General features: G+C 36.2%; 1 protein-coding gene across 2 annotated transcripts in view; it reads right to left on the bottom strand.

The window, feature by feature from the left end:
• CPXM2 (carboxypeptidase X, M14 family member 2) overlaps nt 1-25,371 on the bottom strand; it is a 294,314-nt gene that overhangs the window by 150,596 nt on the left and 118,347 nt on the right. For both annotated transcript variants that reach the window (XM_007478849.3, XM_001376113.3), the window contains exon 4: nt 19,189-19,328. In XM_007478849.3, the coding sequence (XP_007478911.1) occupies nt 19,189-19,328 (140 nt within the window). The remainder of the gene's footprint in view (nt 1-19,188; nt 19,329-25,371) is intronic.

Genomic DNA, 25,371 nt, shown 5'->3' with positions numbered 1-25,371 from the left:
GATAACACAAGATCTGGCTGCATCTATACCGAAGGACCGAAAGGCATGGAATATGATATTCCAGAAAGCAAGGGGACTAGGTCTACAACCAAGAATCAACTACCTAGCAAAACTGACTATATTCTTTCAGAGGAAAGTATGGTCATTTAACAAAATAAAAGAATTCTAAGCATTTGTAAAGAAAAGACCAGACCTGAGCAGAAAATTTGATGCCCAAACATTGAACTCAAGAGAATCATCAAAAGGTAATTTAAAAAGAGGGCAAAAAGAAAAACAAAACAAAGAAAAAACAAAAAAAACTTTTTTAAGGGACCCAATAAATTAAAATGATATGTATCCCAATAAGAAAAGAGATGATTTTTAACTCTTAAAAATCGTTATTATCACCCAGGCAGCTAGAAGAAGTACACTTAGAGGGAACAGTGATAAACTGTATAGGATGAAATGACAAAATAAAAATATGTATGCATAAATACATATATATATGTGTGTGTGTGTGTGTGTGTATTTATACATATATACACACAATTAGAGCTGAAAAAAGAGGTTAATAGTAAAAGAAATGAGAAAAGAAACCAAAGAGGGTAAATGTATAAGTCACAAAGAAGCACATGGCGGGGGAGGGGGGAGAACATCAATACACTGGAAGGGTAAAGTGGTTGGAGATAGTAAATACTCAACTCTTACATGCATTGAACTTGACCCAAATAGGGAAGAACAATCCAATCCATTGGGGCAGGGAATTGATTTGCACCCTTTAGGGAAGTAGAAGGGTAACAAATAGAATGGTGGGGAGGGAAGTAGTACAAGGGAGGGAGAGGGTGGGAGTAGTTTAAAAAGATTGTAAAGAAAATAAGGGGAGAATAAGAAGGGAGGGGGTAGAGAGGGAAGTAAAATAAGGGTGGGAATTTGGGGGAGTGATTAAAAAACATTGGATTAAAAGGAAATAGTGAAAGAAAAGGCAGACTAGGAATAGAAATCAAAATGCTGGGAAATACACAGCTGGTAATCATAACTCTGAATGTGAATGGAATGAACTCCCCTATAAAACAAAAGCAAATAGCAGAGTAGACAAGAAACATGCATGAGGAAGGTAGATCAAAGATCTCAGCTTTTGGTACCCAAATCCACTATTTGATAAAAACTGCTGGAAAAATTGGAAGACAGTATGGGAGAGACTAGGTTTGGATCAACATCCCATACCCTGCACCCTGATAAACTCAGAATGGGTGAATGACATGAATATAAAGAAGGAAACTATAAGCAAATTAGGGGAACACAGAATAGTATACTTGTCAGATCTTTGGGAAAGGAAAGATTTTAAAACCAAGCAAGAGCTAGAAAAACTCACAAAATGTAAAATCAATAATTTTGATTACACCAAATTAAAAAGTTTTTGTATGAACAAAACCAATGCAACCAAAATTAGAAGGGAAGCAACAAATTGGGAAACAATCTTCATTATAAAAACTTCTGATAAAGGTCTAATTACTCAAATTTATAAAGAGCTAAAACAATTGTACAAAAAATCAAGCCATTCTCCAATTGATAAATGAGCAAGGGACATGAATAGGCAATTTTCAGTTAATGAAATCAAAACTATTAATAAGCACATGAAAAAGTGTTCTAAATCTCTTATAATCAGAGAGGTGTAAATCAAAACAACTCTGAGGTATCATCTATCACCTCACACCTAGCACATTGGCTAACATGACAGCAAAGGAAAGTAATGAATGCTGGAGAGGATGTGGCAAAGTCGGGACATTAATGCATTGCTGGTGGAGTGGTGAATTGATCCAACCATTCTGGAGGGCAATTTGGAACTATGCCCAAAGGGTGCTAAAAGCCCTTTGATCCAGTCATAGCACTGCTGGGTTTGTACCCCAAAGAGATAATAAGGAAAAAGACATGTACAAGAATATTCATAGCTGCACTCTTTGTGGTGGCAAAAAATTGGAAAGTGAGGGGATGCCCTTCAATTGGGGAATGGCTGAACAAAATGTAGTATATGTTGGTGATGGAATACTATTGTGTTCAAAGGAAAAATAAAGTGGAAGAATTCCATGGGAACTGGAACAACCTTCAGGAAGTGATGCAGAGCGAAAGGAGCAGAACCAGGAGAACATTATACACTGTTATACAATTGAATGTAATGGACTTCTCCATTAGTGGCAATTCAGTGATCCTAACAACTTGGAGAGATCTATGAGAAAAAAACACTATCCACTATTCAGAGGAAAAACTGTGGGAGTAGGAACACAGAAAAAAAAACAATAACAACAACTGCTTGAATACATGGGTCCAGGGGATATGGTTGGGGAAGTAGACTATAAACGAATATCCTAATGCAAACACCAACAACATGCAAATAGGTTTTGATCAAGGACACATGAAATACCCAATGAAATTGCACATCGGCTGAGGGAAGATGGTAGAAGGGGAGGGAGGGAAATAATATAATTCTTGTAACCAAATGTTCTAAATAGACTAAATTAATTTAAATTAAAAAAATAAAAATAATTGAATTATTCTCCAACTAGTGCTTGCCATGAAATGTAAAACTATAAAATTAAATCTCACATAACACAAATATTATATTTTAGGAGATTTATTAATGGTCATTAGAAATAAAAGAATAAAAGAGATACAAAATAAAAACCAAGTGCCCATGGGTAATCAGCCTATTCAAAATCCCCACCTTACCACCAGCATCCTTGCCATGAAACCAACAGAGTCTGGGACCCTCCATGACACTGCCCAATATCCCCTGTCTACAGGAAGTACATAATGACAGGAAGTCAGTGGCCTCCTAGGAAATGTAGTTTTTCTTTTAGGATAACAGATTTTCAATTTTACAGCATGCTTCTGCTGATCTTGTTTTGAGGTCAGTTGGATTCTGGATACTTAGTGCTCTCAATCAACAAAGGAAAACTAGTTGGTTGCTCTAAGATGGATTCCATTTTCTTTTTAAATTTTCTTTGACTTCTCAACTGCTATCCCCAAATAGTAAGGCTGCACTTCCTCCCTACTGTAATAGGCTTCTTGGCATCCAATTTTTAAATTGGGAATTGGGTTTCTGGGCAAGAGATTTTGAATTGTATAATCCAAATCTTAATCTATTTTAATTTTAGTTCTAAATTTCATAAATGATAATCAGAATGGGTCAACAGATAATCCAGTTCTGAAGAAAATACACTGTACATTTATTTTTGTATAATTGACATATGAATTGTTGGTTAAACTCAAGGGCATCAAAAAATCTATAATACTTTGGAATCTCTTGGTGAGTAATGTGAAGGGAAATCACACATTACTTTAAAATGTGTTTTGATGCTATTCTTAACTTCTTTTAACTTAGTCAAATATTTCTGGCAAAAATCAATGTTCCAGTTCCAGCTAAGCATATTAGGATTCAAAAATGAACTCTGAAATTTTCATAAAGTCAGGATGCAAATAATTTTATTATCTGGATAATCCCTGTAAATCTTTGAGAAGTTATATCAAGGACAGATATTTATTGAGAAAGAGTGTTCATATCTGACTAATGACAATATCTCTGGATTTGGAAGCATGAACCTTGGAGCTGAAAAGGACCTCAAGAAACCTGGTCCAATCATATAGTTTCAAGCAGATTTGGTTTTATTATTTCCATTTTATAGCTGAGGAAACTGATACATATGGATTTAAAGGAATTGCCAGATTTTATACAGCTTGTCAGTGATCCTGGAGTAGAAACCAACCCCATTTCTCTTGCTCCCTGATCCAATACGTGTTCTCTACAGTATTGCATCATGGGGCCACGAAGAAAGATGGGAGGAAAATGTCTTCTTGATTGAAGTCATGCCATCTAATATTCAAATTCAATCTGATGTCTATGTGTGTGTAAGTGGCAGAATTCATCCTGGCTATATTAACTGGCAACTGTTAACTCTAACTTAGCAAAGGCAGGTGTGCAAATTGCTTTGCAAAATCCATTGTCAAGATATCAGAAGCTGAATCTATGATAAATTATCCACAGGAATTTCAGGAAAGTTCGCTGCTCACTGTATTTATTCATCATGTTGGTGTCATAGCCATATTCCAATATCCTAGAAAGGAAGAATTCTGTCCATTACCTTGCATGTAATTTTTCTGAATACTGCTTTTTTGTTGTGTTCTAGACTCTAAATTTTAGACCAGAAAAGTCATGAAGTCATAGTCAAAAAAAAGAAAAGATTCAAGCCCTATCTATTCTATCACAACATCCATATTCTTTAGTTAAAATTACTTGAACTATATTCAAACAGTGTTGAGGCTTTTGGGGGACTGAGTTTGGTGATGGTGAGAAGAGAGGTGAAGTGATTTGCACTGGATCACAGTCCAAATATCCTTTAACCAGAAAACTACACTGTGTGACAGTAATAGACTGAACTGAGTTTTTCACTTTTCAAAGAGTTCTAGATTCATAGGCTGCAAAAACTAAAAGGGGTTTTAGAGATAATTTTGGACTAAATGTTGAAATGTCTTCTTATATTACAGACACTCTAATGTTATGAAAACTCACACATATACACATACAAAACATTATATAATCCAACAATTGAAATATTAGTATCATTGGGGAGGGTAGCTGGGTTGCAGTAGAAAAAATAATGGATTTGCAAAAGACTTGGGCTTCAGTCCTAGCTCTCTGTTACTTAAAATTGTGACAAAGAAGCCAGTTAATCTTCCCAAGCCTCAATTACATCACCTGAAAAATGCAGATAATGATACTTGTATTGCCCATCTTATATGATTATTGTCAGACTAAAATGAGATAAGAGATATAAACACATTTAAAAAATCAAAAAAAGACTTCCGGGTAATCATGGCTGCAATCTAGATGCTACAGGCTTCCTCTTCCTGGCACCGAATGAAATAGACTACATCAAAGGAGCATAAAAATCACATTTGGTGGAACAGGACTCACCAGTACCCCACAGAGGTGAACGTACATGGGGTTTGAACATTTCCACACTATAATGAAAAGGAGGAAAAGCTTGCACAGAAACGTGAACTGAGCTGCCCTTCCCCCCCCACCCCCCCACCAACCCAGAGTGAGCTACCTGAGCGCTCACCGGGACAGTGAGTGAGTGGGGAATGTCTCTGTCTGGCAGGGGGGGGGGCACTCCAGGGTCCTTGGGATCTGGGGACTGCCAGGAAAAAAACGTCTCAGGGCGGTTTCACGGGAGAACCCGGCTCTGAACAAGGGGGTCAGCGGAGCTGTACTTGGGGTGGTTGTGCAGAACATCTGGGTGGAGCTAAACACCAGGGGCAGACCACTCGCTGATTATCTGGGTGGAGCTGAACACCTGGGCAGTTTGGATGTGATCAGGGGCCCAGCGCTCTAAGAAACCTTGGAGGCTGGGAAGAACTAGTCTGAGGCAACCTAAATTCATAGAAAACCTGCCCATATCACCCAGACCCCAGACCAAAAAGGAAAGGGGAATAAAACCACCAAAGGGATGGCTCACATGGCCCAAAATCAAGCCTCCAGGGAGAAAGGGAAAAAGGTGACTATTGAAAACTTTTATGGTGGGAGTACCCAGGAAAAGAAGAGAATGAGGAGTAAATCAAAAAAAAATCAGAACATGCCTCCCAAAATGGAAACTATCAACAAGCTCTGGAAGATCTCAAACTGAAACTTATCCAAAAGATGGAAACCTGGAAAGAAAAATGGGAGAAAGAGATAAGCAGTCTGACAGATAAGACTACTCAATTGGAAAAAGAGCTCGAAGCATCCAACAGAAGGGCAGACAAAGCTGAAAAGCAAAACCAGTCCCTAATGACCAGAATTAAGCAACTTGAAGAAAGTGAGATCATAAAACAGCAAGAATCAATAAAGCAAACCCAAAAAATTAATGAATTAGAAGAAAACATAAAATATCTCACTGAGAACGTCACAGATCTGGAAAACAGAGGGAGAAGAGAAAACTTCCAAATTATCGGTCTCCCAGAAAAACCAGAGATAAACAATAAACTCGATATTATTCTACAGGAGATTATAAAAGAAAATTGCTCACATGTTCTGGAGCAAGGGGGCAAAATAGAAATAGAAAGCGTTCATAGAACACCTTCTATACTAAATCCCCAAAAGACAACCCCTAGGAATGTAATTGCCAAATTCAAGATCTTCCAAGAAAAGGAGAAAATCCTACAAGAAGCCAAGAAGAGGAGCTTCAGATATAAGGGAGCTCTCATAAGGATCACACACGACTTAGCGGCTAACACACTAAGAGACCTCAAAATATGGAACACGATATTTAGGAAGGCAAGAGAGCTGGGTCTCCAACCAAGAATCAACTACCCAGCAAAACTGACTATATACTTCCAGGGGAAAGTATGGGAATTCAACAAAGTAGAAGATTCCCAAGCATTTGCTATGAAAAGACCAGAACTTAGTGGAAAATTTGATATCCAAGCACAGAAAGCAAGAGAAACATGAAAAGGTAAATATGAAAGAAAGGGAAAAGGAGATAAATCTTATCTTTTTCTTTAAGTCAAACTCTTTTCTATAAGGGCTACATTTACATCAAATTATATATATTAATATGTGGGGAAAATGTTTTGTGTAACTCTCAAAAATTGTATGCATCATAAGACTAGTTAGAAGAAACATGCATAGGGAAAGATTGGGGCATTAAGAAGATTTGGTGAAAGTGGGGGAAAAGAAAGGAAAAGGGAGGGGGGAACTGTTGATAATACTAAGATTTACTTCAAGAAATAGGGGGGGACTCAATAGAATAATCTTTCCCATATAACGATACACATGGGAAGGGGAGGGGAAGAACTCTCATATGAGAAGGAGAGGAAGAGAGAGTGAAGTGGAATTACTTAAACCTTACTCTCAGTGAAATCAAATCTGAGAGGGAAGAACATCTAGATCCATTGGGATCCTGAATTCTATCTTATCCAACAGGGCAAGAAAGAAAGGAAAATTAAGGAGGGGGTAGGGGGAGGGTGTATAAAAAGGGAGGGAAGGAGAGGGGGGAGGGGAAGGGAGCAAGAAAAGGGAGGGGCTAGAAAGGGATGCATCTCAAGGGAGGGGACTAGGGGGACTGACCTAAAGTAAATCTGGTTCAAAAGGAGAAATCTAAAGAAGAAAGGTCAGAAGTAGGGGAAGATATCAAAATGCCAGCAAATCCACAAATGACAATCATAACTTTGAACGTGAATGGGATAAACTCACCCATAAAACGTAGACAAATAGCAGATTGGATTAGAACCCAAAACCCTACCATATGTTGTCTTCAAGAAACACATATGAGGAGGGTTGACACTCACAAGGTTAGAATTAAAGGTTGGAGTAAGACCTTTTGGGCCTCAACTGATAGAAAGAAGGCAGGAGTTGCAATCATGATATCTGACAAAGCCAAATCACAAATAGACCTGATCAAAAGGGATAGGGAAGGTAAATATATTCTGCTAAAAGGGAGTATAGACAATGAGGAAATATCACTAATCAACATGTATGCACCAAATGATATAGCATCCAAATTTTTAATAGAGAAACTAGGAAAATTGAAGGAGGAAATAGACAGTAAAACCATGTTAGTGGGAGACTTGAACCAACCACTATCAAATTTAGATAAATCAAACCAAAAAATAAACAAGAAAGAGGTAAAAGAGGTGAATGAAATCTTAGAAAAATTAGAGTTAATAGACATATGGAGAAAAATAAATAGGGACAAAAAAGAATACACCTTCTTTTCAGCACCACATGGCACATTCACAAAAATAGATCATACACTAGGTCATAGAAACATGGCACTCAAATGCAGAAAAGCAGAAATAATAACTGCAGCCTTTTCAGATCACAAGGCAATAAAAATATTGATCGGTAAGGGTACATGGAGAGGTAATTCAAAAATTAATTGGAAATTAAATAATATGATACTCCAAAATCCGATAGTTAGAGAAGAAATCATAGAAACAATTAATAATTTCATTGAAGAAAATGACAACGGCGAAACATCATTTCAAACCTTATGGGATGCAGCTAAGGCAGTACTTAGAGGAAAATTCATATCCCTGAGTGCATATATTAACAAATTAGGGAGGACAGAGATCAAGGAATCAGAAATGCAAATCAAAAAACTTGAGAATGAACAAATTAAAAACCCCCAGAAGGAAACCAAACTAGAGATCCTAAAAATTAAGGGAGAAATTAATAAAATCGAAAGTGACAGAACTATTGAGCTAATAAACAAGACTAGAAGCTGATACTTTGAAAAAACAGACAAAATAGACAAAGTACTCTTTAATCTAATTTAAAAAAGGAAAGAAGAGAGGCAAATTAACAACATCAAGAATGAAAAGGGGGATCTCACCTCCAATGAAGAGGAAATTAAGGCAATCATTAAAAACTACTTTGACCAACTATATGGCAATAAATATACCAACCTAGGTGATATGGATGAATATTTACAAAAATATAAATTGCCTAGACTTACAGAAGAAGAAATAGATTTCTTAAATAACCCCATATCAGAAAAAGAAATCCAACAGGCCATCAAAGGACTTCCTAAGAAAAAATCCCCAGGGCCTGACGGATTCACCAGTGAATTCTATCAAACATTCAAAGAACAGCTAACTCCAAAACTATACAAACTATTTGACATAATAAGCAAAGAGGGAGTTCTACCAAACTCCTTTTATGACACAAACATGGTACTAATTCCAAAGCCAGACAGGACAAAAACAGAGAAAGAAAATTATAGACCAATCTCCCTAATGAATATAGATGCAAAAATCTTAAATAGGATACTAGCAAAAAGACTCCAGCAAGTGATCAGAAGGGTCATCCACCATGATCAAGTAGGATTTATACCAGGGATGCAGGGCTGGTTCAATATTAGGAAAACTATCCACATAATTGACCACATCAACAAGTAAACCAACAAGAACCACATGATTATCTCAATAGATGCAGAAAAAGCCTTTGATAAAATACAACACCCATTCCTACTAAAAACACTAGAAAGCATAGGAATAGAAGGGTCGTTCTAAAAATAATAAACAGTATATATCTAAAACCATCAAATAATATCATCTACAATGGGGATAAACTAAATCCATTCCCATTAAGATCAGGAGTGAAACAAGGATGCCCATTATCACCTCTATTATTCGACATTGTATTAGAAACACTAGCAGTAGCAATTAGAGATGAAAAAGAAATTGAAGGCATCAAAATAGGCAAGGAGGAGACCAAATTATCGCTCTTTGCAGATGACATGATGATCTACTTAAAGAATCCTAGAGATTCAACCAAAAAGCTAATTGAAATAATCAACAACTTTAGCAATGTTGCAGGATACAAAATAAATCCACATAAGTCATCAGCATTTCTATATTATTCCAACACAGTTCAGCAGCAAGAACTAGAAAGAGAAATCCCATTCAAAATTACCTTAGACAAAATAAAATACTTAGGAATCTATCTCCCAAGACAAACACAGGATCTATATGAACACAACTACAAAACACTTTCCACACAACTAAAACTAGACTTGAACAATTGGAAGAACATTAACTGCTCATGGGTAGGACGAGCCAATATAATAAAAATGACCATCCTACCCAAACTCATCTATCTATTTAGTGCCATACCCATGGAACTTCCAAAATTTTTTTTTACTGATTTAGAAAAAACCATAACAAGGTTCATTTGGAAGAACAAAAGATCAAGGATATCCAGGGAAATAATGAAAAAAATACAAAGGAAGGGGGTCTTGCAGTCCCAGATCTCAGACTATATTATAAATCAGTGGTCATAGAAACAATTTGGTACTAGCTAAGAGCAGAAAGGAGGATCAGTGGAATAGACTGGGGGCAAGCAACCTCAGCACGACAGTATATGACAAACCCAAAGATCCCAGCTGTTGGGACAAAAATCCACTATTTCATAAAAACTTCTGGGAAAATTGGAGGACAGTGTGGGAAAGATTAGGTTTAGATCAACACCTCACACTGTAAAAAATGGACTAGAATACCGGACTACAATCCCCACAAGCCTTTGCTCCACTTCCCCAGAATGCCTTGTAATCTCACCTGGGCAGAGATCGAGAAGGTATTTAAGCTGATTCAAAGGCTTTTGAGGGCTCTTTTGGCTCTTGGACTGCTATTTTGGGGCAGATGTGGCTTTTTTTCATAATGTAGGTGAGGTTGTGTCTAGGCCTCTCTATGGCCTGGACACGTGTCTCTTATCCTGTATTTTCTTTAATCCTTAATCTTCAATAAACCTCTAAAAAATATAATACTCCTTACAGAGAGAAACTAATTTCTACCTGCCTCAGTCTCCCCATATATTCCATAAATTTTAATCTTTACAACACCCTACACCAAGATAAATTCAAAATGAGTGAATGACTTGAACATAAAGAAGGAAAGTATAAGAAAATTAGGCAAACACAGAATAGTATACATGTCAGACCTTTGGGAAGGGAAAGAATTCAAAACCAAGCAAGAATTAGAAAGAGTTACAAAATGCAAAATAAATAATCTGGAATACATCAAGTTAAAAAGCTTTTGTACAAACAAAACCAATGTAACCAAAATCAGAAGGGTAGCAACAAATTGGGAAACAATCTTCATAAAAACCTCGGACAAAGATTTAATTACTCAAATTTACAAAGAACTAAATCAATTGTACAAAAATCGTGCCATTCTCTAATTGATAAATGGGCAAGGGACATGAACAGGCAGTTCTCAGCCAAAGAAATCAAAACTATTAATAAGCACATGAAAAAGTGCTCTACTTCTCTTATAATCAGAGAGATGCAAATCAAAACAACTCTGAGGTATCACCTCACACCTAGCAGATTGGCTAACATGATAGCTATGGAAAGTAATGAATGCTGGAGGGGATGTGGCAAAGTGGGGACACTAATTCATTGCTGGTGGAGTTGTGAATTGATCCAGCCATTCTGGAGGGCAATTTGGAACTATGCCCAAAGGGTGATAAAAGCCCTTTGATCCAGTCATAGCACTGCTGGGTTTGTACCCCAAAGAGATAATAAGGAAAAAGACTTGTACAAGAATATTCATAGCTGCACTCTTTGTGGTGGCCAAAAATTGGAAAACAAGGGGATGCCCATCAATTGGGGAATGGCTGAACAAATTGTGGTATATGTTGGTGATAGAATACTATTCTGCTAAAAGGAATAATAAAGTAGAGGAATTCCATGTGAACTGGAACTATCTCCAGGAAGTGATGCAGAGCGAAAGGAGCAGAACCAGAAGAACATTGTACACAGAGACTGATACATTGTGGTACAATCGAAGGTGATGGACTTCTCAATTAGTGGCAATGCAATGTCCCTGAACAATCTGCAGGGATCTAAAAAATACTATCCACAAGCAGAGGATAAACTGTGCGAGTAAAAACACCAATGAAAAGCAACTGCTTGACTACAGGGTTTGAGGGGATATGACTGAGGAGAGACTCTAAATGAACACTCTAACGCAAATACCAACAACAGGGAAATGGGTTTGAGTCAAGAACACATGTGATAACCAGTGGAATCGTGCGTCGGCTTTGGGAGAGGGAAAGGTGGTGGGAGGTGGGGAGGGGAGGAAAAGAAAATGATCTTTTTTTCCAGTGAATAATGTTTTGAAATGACCAAATAAAATAATGTTTAAAATTTAAATAAAAAAACAACAATAAATGGTGTCACAAAGGATTAGACACAACTGAAAAACAATAAAAACAGATTATATGTAAAAAAAATCAAAAAAAGTTTGTAGAAATGTTAGCTATTTCCATATGATTATTAATTTAGTATTAAGATTCTTCTTGGGAAACAGATTTAGAACTTCTCTAGTTTAACAGTTATAGGTTATCTCTTTGTTTTATAATTATAATTTATAATCTGTTTTATAAATGAGATTAATGAGGTCTACAGAAGTTAAATGGCTTGCCATGGTCACAGTGGTAACAAATGGATTTGAATCTTCTGACCGCACATCCAATGCTCTTTCCAGAGCACCATGTTAGATGCAACACTGAATGGACTAGAAGTAAATATGGGGTTGAAGAATGAATAAGTGCCACTCTTTTAAATGAAATGAAAAGGTTCACAAAGCAGATATGTGAGAAATTTACAAAAAACAAAATAAAAATTCAGTGAGTCAAGGATGTTCATCTATAAGTATGTATGACTAAAATTGAGAAAAGAAAACAACATACAACATCTTAAGACTATTAAAGTTGTACAGACTTCTGAAACTGCTGGGTCAGATAGAAATATTATGTTGAATTCCACTTCGACAAGTTTAATATGTGTGTGTATGTGTGTGTGTGTGTGTGTGTGTTTGTGTGTGTGTGTGTGTGTGTGTTTCTTGCTCTTTCTCCCTTTCTATCTCTGACAGAACTGGGAGTCCAAAGACATGGGCTCTACTTATGGCTCTCTGACTTCCTAGAATATAAACCTAGGCAAGTCCTTAGAGTCATGAGCTATAACAGGGAGAGTTATAACCCCAACCAGATTAGGAAGGAACTATCACAGATACTCTGAGAGCAAGTTCCTTAATGGTCTCAAGGAGTTGCCCACAAGTAGACATTCCAGCTATTTAGCTGAGTGCTACGGTGTGCTACGTGTGCTACGTGTGAGCGGAGTGCTACGATGAAGGTCACAAAAGAGATGGAGCAATAAGTTACCATAATGGTCACCCCAAGATGCATAGAATGTTTATATTATGGAAATAAGGAACTCTGGGGAATATTCAGGAATATTTGTTATTTAGGTTCAATAGAATTTGAGGGAAGTATAAATTCACTTGTAGCTGGGTAAACAATGCCCTTTAATTTTCTTCTTTTTAAAGAATGTTTTCTTTGTTACATCATAGTCAGCATACATTTAAGTTTGGCATTTGCACTATGATGTTGTACTACTCAACTTAAAAGTTTTCCTAGACTTTGTGGAGGATAGTAGAAGCTCAAAAATAAAATTAAAGCTTATTTAAAAGTCTTCCATTCTCCAAGTCATCAACCAACTCCCTATATATATAGGGCAGACCTATAGGAGCACAGGAGAAACAAAATCATTTATTTATTAAAATCTTTTGTATCCAAGTCAGTAAATATGCCTTGAGCTTAGTCTGTTTATTTCAATCTTTTCCCACAATGACTTGGAAGAATTGAAAGTACTTCTCCTGCTGGGTATGATTTAAATGTTCTAACCTAGTGAGAATGAACTGGGGAACAAATAGATGGAGGTAGTACACCCTTGGGAAAAAGTCATACATCCCACCTTGAGAAGAGAAAATTCAAAAGGCCATCATGATGAGAATCCCTCACTACACATACACATGAAATCAATGTCAAAGTATTGACTACCCCTATAGTTGGGACAGAATTTTACCTTCAATGTGCAAGTCTCCAAGAGTGAGTATAAAGGAGAATTTCCAGCTTGACACCTCATTTCTATACAATGAACTCTAAAAGGGAAATAAGTAATCTTCTAGTCTAGTTAAGTGATTAACTAAGGGCTCAAACTACTAGAACCAAAGATAATTCTCCACCTCCCACATACACACTATACCACTATCACTACTACTATCACTATTATCAATTCTACCATCACTTCTACTACTTCTATTATTATCACTACTACATCCAAGATTTGTCTAATCTCACACCTGTCCATCTTATTCTGTGCTGTTCCCTTCTCCTTTTGCCTTTAATATTTTCTATGATTATGGTCCTTTCTAATAAGTCCTAACTTCTCATTATGTGGCCAAAATGGCTAAGCTTCAGCTTCAGTATTTTACTCTCTAGCAAACATTATGAATTAATTTTTTTGAGTATTGACTTATTTGATTTTCTTGCTGTCCAAGAAATGCTCAAATGTCTTGTCTAAAACCACAATGTGAAAATGTCAATTTTGAGGCTCAGATTTAATTTTATTTATTTATTTATATTTATTATGATATATTTCCTTATAGTCCAACTCTCACATTATTACTAGAAAAAAATAGGTTTGACCACATGGACCTTGGTTAACAAAGTGATATCTCTGCCTTTTAGTATGCTATCCAGATTTGCCATAGTTTTCCTTCCAAAGAACAAATATCTCTTAATATCATAGCTGCACTCATTGCCTGCAGTAATCTTTGAGTCCAAGAATATAACTCCTGACATTGCTTTCATTTTTCCCTCCATTTGCCAAGAAGTAATGAGACCAGTTGCCATGATTTAATATTTTTGATGTTAAGTTTTAAGCCAGCTTTTACACATTTCTCTTTTACCCTCATCAATGGGCTTCTTAATTCTTCATTTTCTGCCTTCAGAGTGGAATTAGTCAAGAGTTATTTCACAAGTAAACCCAAATTCACATTCATTTCAGAAGAAGGTTCTGCGTGAATTAAATATCTAGGTTACCTCCAATCCAGTCCAATCCTAGAAAGACTCATCCTGGGAGTCACAGAGTCCAGATTTCTGACCATGGAAGGACCCAGGGGAGGGGCTTAGATGATGTTTGAAAAGACAGAGCAAGCACATGGCTTCTATCCTGCTCTTGGGTCCCTGATCTTGCTCTCTCAGTTATTCTCTGAGTCATATTGGCAGCTCTTATCTTGCTTGTGGTCTCTGGCAAGACAGAGATGTGGAGAGAACCCCACTGGGCTGGAAACTGGGACCTGATCTTACTTTAAGTTAGAAAAGCTAGAAACCTTATTTCAATCTTTCTTTTGCTTTACTAAGAAATATTTATAAATTTAGCATAAAGCCTCCAAGATAATTTTTTTATTTATTATAGTTCAAAACTTTGAGCAAAATGTTATAAAGTTAGATGCTTTTTAAAGCAAGTCTCCATGGTAGTCAGAGCATAATTTACCAGAAAGGAAAGGAAAATCATATATAGGCTACAATGTATCATATATATTATTTTCCCTATTTTTTAAAAATAAGATAAAATAAAGGATATCCTATATATGATAAGCATTGTTACTTTTCATGTTCACATTGTAACTATAATACTTTTCTTGACATTTGTGAAGACTCATACCTGAATTATATTCTGCATCTTCTGAAGGAAACTCAAAATGATGGAAACCTAGTCCAGGTAAACACATGAACTATAAAAATATTCATCAAATATTTAGCAATACAAGAATTGTATATAATCATAAGCTTTCCAGTTCTGAAATCTAATATTCTATGTTTATAAATACATGCAAAAAACAAAGTTTGCATAGTCATATATAATAATCACATAAAATAATGATATGGACTTAAGGTGAAAATGGAGCAGATTCATTTTAAAAATTGAGTATCACTAACTTCCATTCACTTAGTAGCCTCAGAAAAAAACTCAGAATGTTGCCATTCTATTTAGTCTCTCCTAAGAATTTATTATCCCTTGCATACTTATAGAACATGATTTGTTCAGGGCAATAAACTAGAAGCAAACCACTGGGTCAGGATCTTTTATAAATAACCCTCCTGTATGCAAAAAAAAATTCATAGATGCTAGAAATATATATGATATCCTGAGGCCAAGATAATGCTTATTAAAAATAATAGCAGATACAAAGTCTGGTACTGCCAAAACTACCTATTGGAGATGAAGAATAGTGCTGAGCACCTTTGCTATCAAAATGGTGCCTGCTCCTTAGCCAAGTACATAAAAGAGAACAACCATGAAGAGCACACTTCTGAATATCACAGATGCGGATGATCCCATAGATTCTTTTTCTATTACAGGACATTGTGTTCTCATAGAAAGTAAAGCTGATGGAAGATAAGAATAGGTGTTGAAAAGAAAAGGGAACCCCTCGTGCTTCTGAGGGCTCCTGTGCCTTTCAAAAGGGCATTTGATAAAGGCAGCCACAATGAAAAAATCTTTATTCCAATGTCCTCATTTCACAGGTAATGTCACACATCACAGAAGAAAGCCTTCTCAATTCAGGAAAATACAAGCCTTGTCTTCAAAAGCCTAAGACAATCCACCATATAGTTTTTAATACAATGACAACTCAAATAATGAAGTCACTGAGAACAAACTCATTCAGAATCAAGTTAGCCACACAATTAAAAAAATAGGACATATGGAAGAAATCTGTATGTTATATGAAGTATAACTGGCTTGCGTGCCTCTGGTAAAATGGGAGTTTTCTTGCTAAGCTGTATAAGCACACAGGATACAAATATGTATATGCACAGCTCCAAGTCATGAGGAGCAAATAAATGGAAATAAGAATGACTTTTCACCAAATTAGAAAGCTGGTGAAACTTGTCTATGGAGGTCTTCAATCCTTTGTGTGCTCCCTTCCCCCTCAGTGGCAACCCCTTTCCCCATTTCAGATTCCCTGCTCTCGAGTGTCCTCCAGAAAAGGAACTCAGGTAAGGCATTAACATTTGTTTTCAACTTTAAAAAGAGCTGGGTTTAGAACCTAGGTCACCAAACTCTTGGCTTCTAGAGTTCCATGTGACATTAAAAAAATGGGAAACTTGGTCAAATCATTTCAATTCTCTTTCCCTCATCTGTAAATGAGTGAGTTAGACTCAATAATGTCCAAGGTCCCTTCTAGCTCTCTAAGACTATGATTTTCTATGAACCCCCTTTTTAGATTCTTTCCTCTTATCTTCCACTTATTAGCAAATCATTCTCCTTATCTTTTCTTCATCTGACTAGTATCTTTCTACTCTCTAGTCTTATTTTCGACATGCAATTTTAAATGGATTTTACAATTAAATTTAATGATGTTATCTGCCCCCCACCCATTTTCTGAATGCTATCATATATTTTAGGCCTTTTAAAAAGTTTTAATTTTGGTAGCAAAGTTTCTGACAAATGAGGTTATCAATTGAATGAAGAGGATCTAATTTACTAATTAAGGTATGTTCCCATGTGGAGCACACACCATGTTTTTTTTTTTTAAACCCTTACCTTCTGTCTTAGAATCAATAGTGTGTTTTGGTTCCAAGGCATAAAAGTAGTAAAGGCTAGGCAATGGGGGTTAAATGACTTGCCCAGGGACACATAGCTAAGGAGTGTCTGAAGTCATAGTTGAACCCAGGAGACATCTCTTCTTCTCTAGGAAATACTCTGAAGAAATATGTTGGTAACAAATGCAACTCTCTCCCCACCCCCACCTTCTCTCTCTCTCTCTCTCTCTCTCTCTCTCTCTCTCTCTCTCTCTCTCTCTCTCTCTCTCTCTCTCTCTCATACCTATAGAGTCTCTGAACAAAAATAACCAAGGTTATAGCTAACTACCCTTACTACCCTTACCACCACAAAGTCCATTTTCCAAGTAAACCAATCCTCTACTATTAAGGAAACATAGCCACAACACTCAAGACCTAAAGAGAGGAAAAGTCAGATAGAATGCACTATTACTCTGTGGCTGCCTTGCTGTAAGTAGAAAGACCAAGAACAAAAGAGACTCACCTAAAGGCAATTCCCAGAAAATCTAGACAGTGTAGCCATATTTGAATCCTCATTTCTCAAATAGAGAAATCCACCCAAAGGGAACAAGGCTGACCTTAGCTAACAATCTACTGACATCAGTTAGTGGCCTTTTTTTCCTCTTCCAGCTAAACTCTCCACCCTGATGTCAAGAACTGTGGTGAAATTGCATAGTTTATCTTCTCAGACCTCTTCCACTTCTCTGCACTATAGCTAAAGACACTATTCTATTCACAAAGGACATGTTTTCTCTTTTAATGAAGGGATATTGTGAACTCCATTCTGCCTGCTCTCAATACCTCTGTTATTAACTTGATGTCATACTAGTGCAATACTGTTATGGATTTTCAGATGATAGGTTACACCCAAGCAATAGGTTAATAACCTATTCTTAGCTAGTCTTATAACTGGGATTACATAAATCTCACAAAATAACATCACCCCTTTACAGTGGTTGAGCAGTGATATGGTAGTCAACATATACATTTCTACCATAAAAGAAATCTTAGTCAGTAAAAACTTCCCTATTGTGGAAAGTTATTCTGCAACCGAATGCTCTGTCTGGTTCCAGATTCCTTTGTTTTCCCATTGCTTGGTTCTCAAAGTTCCCCATCCCTCAAATGTGAATCAGTGCACCACTACCTCCTATCAATAACTGAACTTATTCCTAAGATCACAGAATCATAGATTTCAAGCTAGAAGGAACCTTGGAGAACAATGTTCTTTATGTTACAGAACAATTATTATATTAAGAACAATTCTTTATATTAAAGATGAGGAGACTATATGTAGTATGCAGAGGTTAAATAACTTGCCTTAGGGTAATATAGGTAGTAAGCAGCTACACCAAGATTAATTCTCAAGTGTCCTAACTTGAAATCCTATATAATTTCTACCTGACACCCAGGGACAGTGGATCCCTGTTTATCCCTCTCTTGTTTTCTGATGTTCCAGTTTGAAATTTTGGCTTCTTTCTTTGGCCCTAACTTTCTATATCTTACTAGCATATTTAACTTCTATTTAATCCCTAAAATACTTCCTACATAAAACATTTTGCTTTCATCATTTTTGGGTTCAGAATTTTAACAACCATAGCCAGATCAGCAATATATACATATATTATACACATACACACACACACATATTGTTTCTATATGAGCAATTCTGATATGAAAAACACTAGTGATGGATAAGTGAAGTCTAATAAAAGTATATATGATGAGTCACTGAAGGAAAAATGACCTGAGTGATAGATAATTCAATATGAATATAAACTCTAACTGAGCTTATCTGATCACAGCCTGCTTGTTATTGGTGACCTTCAGGAATTAAAGCAAATCTCATCAGTAAATTATAGTTAGGTTCTGGCATGACTGCCAACAGGCTAATCGCTAAATATTGGACAGTGTCCAAAAAGCTCAATACAGAGAGAGCTCCGATGTGGTGTGTTTGTGTGGGGGCCTCTGCTAAATCAGAGAATTAATCTGTTATTAAATGCTAAAGTAGATCTAAACATGTGGTTTTTGTGTTCTTGGCATTTCAGATTCAACGTGTATGCCAACTTCATGTTTATGTTCAGTAAATACTGTATACGAGTTCCTGCTATACAGCCTACTTTCTGTTCTTCTATCACCCACTCTCATTTACCCAGGCCAAATATTCCTCTTTGTTCCCCTTCTCTTCTCCTTTACATATGAATTTCAGCAATATTATACCCCACAAAGCTGAATTCAGAAAAGTGGCATTGCATCATACTCACAACCACAGTGAATTCCTTCCTTGAGTGATGACACCTGTGAACTTTGTCAACCTCCTGGCATCAACTTCAATCCACTGGTGAAGGTCATTTCTTCCTGCACACCAAGCTCCATCATAAAAGTCATTTTCATTAATACCTGCCTGAAAAAAAGACAAAGATGTTTTCAAAGCACCAAGAAAATCTAAATCCAACCTTTAAAGAAAGGGAAGGCAATTGCATATATGTATGTGAAGGAAAGAAGAGAGGGTAAAGTGAGGCAATGATTTAAAAATCCTTATTACTCATATTTTTTTGTTGCATGATATGGAGGAAATGCTTTGCAAACACTAGGAGATTTTTTGGTACTACATATCAGTTGTTTGTCCCATGTGAGAGCCTGATTTTAAATTCTCTCCCGTTGGGTTTATATTTACTGGATTAGCATTTAATTGGATCATTTGGCAAACTGAATATCAGCTACTATTACCACCCAAAGTTTCCCTTGGCAGGAGTTCATAAACCAAACGAATGGAATGCTATTGGATTTATCCCATAACAATCTCCATTTTGGGGAAAACAATGATTCCATTGCTTGAGTCAAGTTCCCAGAATATATGAACACAAAGCAAAGCTCTTTAGTTGACCTAATCTCTGAATAAGTCACTTTCTATCTAATGGTCCTTCTCCTACTTACCTTTCTCCAAGGGAAAGAAGAATATAACTAGCTAAGTAAAAGTTCACCACATCTGAAGATGAAGAAGATTATGCTGATCTTATCCCTAAAGACCATCTTTATGCTGTGCAAGCATTCTTAAATTGAGTTTGAAATTCATATGAATTACAATCTTGAAGTCAAATTTAGAATTAATCCTTGGCAGATAGTCATTTTAGGAGGGAATCATTTTAACAAAACCCTTTAATTACTGTAGTCACCTTTCATGACTACAATGAATTTCAGAGTTTGGAAAGACCTCAGGAGGCCAATCTAATCTTTCTGAACAGGAACCCTCTTCTCAGCATGTTTGATAAGTGGTGAGGCAATCTTCGTATGAAAGTCTCTAGTGAGAGGAACCCACTACCCAAAATAGTTCCCATTTTGGAGCAGTTCAATTAAATATTAGGACATTTTTCTTCACATTAAGCCTAAATGTGTCTGTAATTTCCTATCATTTTTATTAGTTCTCTTAGTTCCTGTGGTTTCAAGTAGAAAAAAATTAACCCTTTATCCAGATCAAAGACCTTCTAAAAAGAATATGTACCAAATAAAGATTTGAGGAATAATTATTTGATCTCTTCATTTTTTTCTCATTTGTACATGTATGATGACTAGAATTTATTTCTTTTTATATTGAATAGGGAGTATGGGAAGTTTACTTTAATGAATGTGAAATTGTATGGGAACCTTGTCTTAAAAAGTTGCCTAGAAGACTATGAATTGCCCATGGGCATATAGCCAAAATATATATGAGGCATAACTTGAATCCAAATTGAACCAGAACTTGACATCTCTCTTTGATCAGCATTTAATCTAGTTTAGTAATCCTGTCAAACAAGAAAAAGAGGTTAGCCTAGCATGATCAATGCTTGATAAAGCCATACTAATTTTTTGTGCTAATTTCCTTTTATAAATGGTAACAAAACATTCAAGAATTTTGCCAGAAATCAAAGTCAAGATTGTCTTGTAATAATTTTAAAAATTCTACTCTCTCTCTTTTTTTGAAAGTTGGAACAATATCTGCTCTCTCCAATCCTAGAGGACCTCTCCCATTTTCTAGGATTTTTCAAAGATCACTGTCAGTGTCTCAGTAATCACACCTGTTGGTCCTTTCAGTTCCCATTTATATATCAGATGGGCTTAGTATCTTTAAATCATCAAAATATTGATGTTATTACTTATTTCTTTATTAAATTTGGCTGTCAACTCAAGAGTATCAAATGGGGTATGCTGGAACCAGTAAATCAATCCACAATCAAAATACTTATTAAGCATCTGTGTGAGAGGAATAAGTGGGAACACAGGAGAGGCCATCAGCTCAATCAACAAGCATTTTAAATGTGTTTATTATGTACCAGATACTTTTACTGAGCACTGGGGAGATTAAAGAAGGCAAAAATATGGTCCTTGTCCACAAGAATTTTATATTCAAATGGATGATGAGAAACAATATACAAAAATATGCATACAGTGTAAATAAAATAATCTCATAGAGAAGCAATAGCAAGGAGTAGGAGGAAGGAAGAAACTGAGAAAAGCTTCTTGAGAAAGATGGGATTTGAATTGAGGAGAGAGGGCATTATGTAAAACAGCCAATACCCAGTACAATACAAGGAATCAGGACATGCCATGTCATATGCTAAAAACATCAAGAAGGCCAATGTCACTGTATAGTTGAATGTGGATAGGACTAAAGTACAATAAAACTGAAGAAGAAGGAAGATGTCTGGTTGTTAAAGGAATTTAAAAAACAAACCGGGGACTTTATACTTGATCTTGTTAGTAATAGGAAAACATGGGCATTTATGAAATGGAGGAGGGGGGAAATGACAGTCAGACATGTACCCTAGGAAGATAATATAGGCAGAAGCATGAAAGATGGACTGGATTTGGGGAGAGGCATTTAAGGACAGACATTAAGGTTGTGGTGATTAAGAAGGATCTCAGAGTTGTGAATCACAGAGGTTACTGGTGAGATCATGTTCTTATTCCTTCCCTCTCACTAGAGATTTTCCTTGTGTGACAGATGGAGGTGACATTGTATATCATGGAAGTTTAAGAGGCTGATTAACTCTGAGATCAGGGAACAAAGGGGGCAAAAATATATAGTCAGTATTTATAGGGCTAACATTTATATGATACTTTGCAGCATCCTTTAGAGATATCTCCATTTAGCAGATGAAGAGATTGAAGGAGAGTTCAAATGACTTGCCCAAAGTCCCACATCTAGTTAGTGTCTGTGGATAAAATTTTTACTCAGCCTTGACTCCAGGACTATCACTTCATGCAAAGTTCCCAAATATGAGAACAGGGTTTGGGGTGGACACTCATTTAGACAACTGCAATAAGGAATTAAATGAGGTGATGTGGTTCATCCTTTGTTTTCAAAGAGGACTGATGATATCACTGGTGATATCCTGACTTGCATTCAAACTGTATTTAAGTGAGGCAGCCTCACTCTCTTTTTTCCAGAGTCATAAAAGTCCAGTAGCAACACAAAAGTCATAATGACTGCTGATGGTCCAGGATGCATTATATGACTTTGGCATCTTCAGTATCTGACTAAACTCTACATGCTCCATAGTACCTGCTTCAGGTGCCTTTATGGCTATTGGAACAAATTGTTCTCGTCTACCCCTTTTGGTCAGGGAAGTCTTCAAATGCTTGAAGTAAACATATTCCGAATTCACCGATGGGTTTGAGACCTGTTGGTTACGCCTAATCTGGTTTAACCTGTCCACAGAGACTTGTGGGGTGAATACTGTGCATACTGTAGCTTCTTGGAGCTTGGGTAAGAGTTGGGTGACTAGTGGGTACCAAATGTGGCTGAAGAGCCTTGAAAAGGGCTTGGCAAGTCTTCATGCCACAGTACAGATAACTGACAAGGATTTGAACTAAGTGAAAGAGACAAAATGAAATTCAAAGACAGTTTTAAATCAAGATGGAAAAGGGACAAGGACAGCCTTGCCCAGTGTTTTGAGAACTATAAGATAAGGACACAGAATACTGGAAAGGGTGGTAAGGGATACAGGATTTCCTAAGGAGAGCCAGATATCACTAAATACAAAGAGAGAAATATAGGTTAGTATAGAATCTATTGTAATTCACTCTCCCTTTGCTCAAAGGAAATTTTCTGGAGTTAAAAAAAAAGAATAAAAGCTTTTATTTTTTTAAATTTCCCACAAAATACTAATTTGCTCTTTCTCAAAATCTAATACCACTTGTAATTGAGTAGCTGTAATTCTGTTTATTAATAATCACAAAGATGATATATTGGGGTACAGTTTGGTCTGGTGAGTGCTTACTTAAGAGACCTGGACTTGAGTCCCATTTCCAACTATAACTAACTTAAAATGCTTGGGAAAACAACATTTTGAGCTTCAGTTCTCTCAGTTGTAAAATTGGGACAATCACATTGGCATCACCTACCTGAAGGGATTGCTGGGGGTGAAAGGATTTTATTAACATTAAAGTACTAGATACATATGAATCATTGATATTAATCTGTCTCCTGCCTCACTATATTGGTGTTTAATTAATATCAAACCTTCTTTTCAATTTCTATTCATTATGATGAGATCTTACCATAATTTTCACAAAATCTTAAGTATAGTATCAAGTAAGATCAACAATCATTTATTAAATCCCTCCTATGGGCAGAACACTATTCTAAGCAGTTTTTCTAAGTTTGACCTTTTGAGGTGTTAAGTGCTATTACTGAACCAAATCAAAGAAGGTCTCAGACATAATCATAGAAAATGTTATTAAAGGCTGACTCTTTCTTTCTGAAATACCTCTTAGCCTATAATAAGTATAAAACCACTGACAGTCCTCTGAAAGGTAGTAGCAATAGAAGCAGGGCAGGGGAAGAAGAGGATAAGGAAATCAAACCGTCCATTTGAATGCATATCCCATGAACAGGAAGGCTAATGATAGATGTTTGATTCTAGAGGTCAGTTCAGAAAATGTGTTTCTGAAGCTTGGGATGCCAATTTCCAACCAGCCTGTCTCTATTCTGAGGACTGATAAAACCAATTATAACTTTCTAAATGAGATCACAGTCTCACAAATGAGTTAATATAAAAGGATTCTGGGAGCTCAGGAAGAATAATTGTATGCATGAGAGGCAAAACTATTTCTGTGTTGCTGAAATTGATCTCTTGCCTTAATCTGGAGAAATCTGAGATACTGAACCATATAAGTATAATGCAACATAGGTGATGAAATCCAAACTTTGTGTTCATTCACTGGGTTTGCATGAAAGTCAAGAACAATTTTCTGTTAGCAAGGAGTATTAAATTTGGAAAGGTCAGTCTGTGTCCCTCAATCAAAAGCATCAAAAAAATACTATTTGCCAGGCACTGTACTAAGTACCATAGATACAATGAAAGGTTATCAACTATGTCTCCCCTCAAGGAGATTACAATATAATGAAGGAGACAGTGTGGAAGTAATTATAAACAGCATATATACAGATTAAATGGAAAATGATCCAAGAAGGGAAGGCAATAGAAGATAGGGGATTTGGAAAGCACTGTTGCAGAAGGTACAATCTTAGATGATTCTTAAAGAATTCCAGGGAAACTAAGAGGTAGAGATAAAGGGGCTGATAATTTTAGGCAAGGTGAAGAATCAATGGAAAGGCAGAGATAGAGAAGATAGAATGTCGTATTAGAGGAACAATAGGTAGTGTTACAACAGGTAGACTAGAGAAATAGTAAAGTATCAGAAGACTAGAAAAGTAGGAAAGGACTTATAAAGAAACTTTTAAAAATCTTCATATGTTATAAAGGTTTTAAATTTCAAACTATACCATGGGCATTTTGGTGGAAGTGGTAATGGGGTGACCTAGTTAGACCGATGTTTTAGAAAAAAACCTTGGCAGTCAAGTGAGGGGTGGATTTGAGTAGGGAAATCAATTAAAAGGACATTGCAATAGTCCATTCAAAGGGTGAAGAGGGCCTAAACTAGGACTGTGACAGTATGAGTGGAGAAAAGAGGAAATACACAAGAAAAGTTATGAAAGTAGAGATGACTAGATTTGGCTGTGGACTGGATATGTGGATGAGTATAAGGGATATATTTAAGATAACAATGAGGTATCAGGTGATAGCCTTGACAATAACAGAGAGGGTCCAAAGAGGATAGGGGAAAAAATAATTAGTTCTATTTTCAACATGATGAATTTGAATTGGCTTTGTGGAATCGGGTTAATTATCCTTAAGCTGTGTGTTACTATATGTACAGGTTGAATTTTGGCCTGAACCTTTTCTTTTCAAGATCATTTGTTCAATTCCCCTCCATTCCTGTCCAGTATTTTATTAAATGTTGTTCACTGTGATAAGTTGAAGATGATCTTTAATACTATAGTCACCATTTTTAAATTCTTATGCCTTTGATTTTCTCATAAAATTTAATTATCTTTATATGTCTATAAAACACACAGCTGCAAAATGAGACATTAATTTTTAATCTCTATATCAAATAGC

This window comes from Monodelphis domestica, chromosome 1, assembly GCF_027887165.1.
Source record: "Monodelphis domestica isolate mMonDom1 chromosome 1, mMonDom1.pri, whole genome shotgun sequence".
Taxonomy (NCBI): Eukaryota; Metazoa; Chordata; class Mammalia; order Didelphimorphia; family Didelphidae; genus Monodelphis; species Monodelphis domestica.
This window is presented reverse-complemented; position numbering and strand designations above follow the sequence as displayed.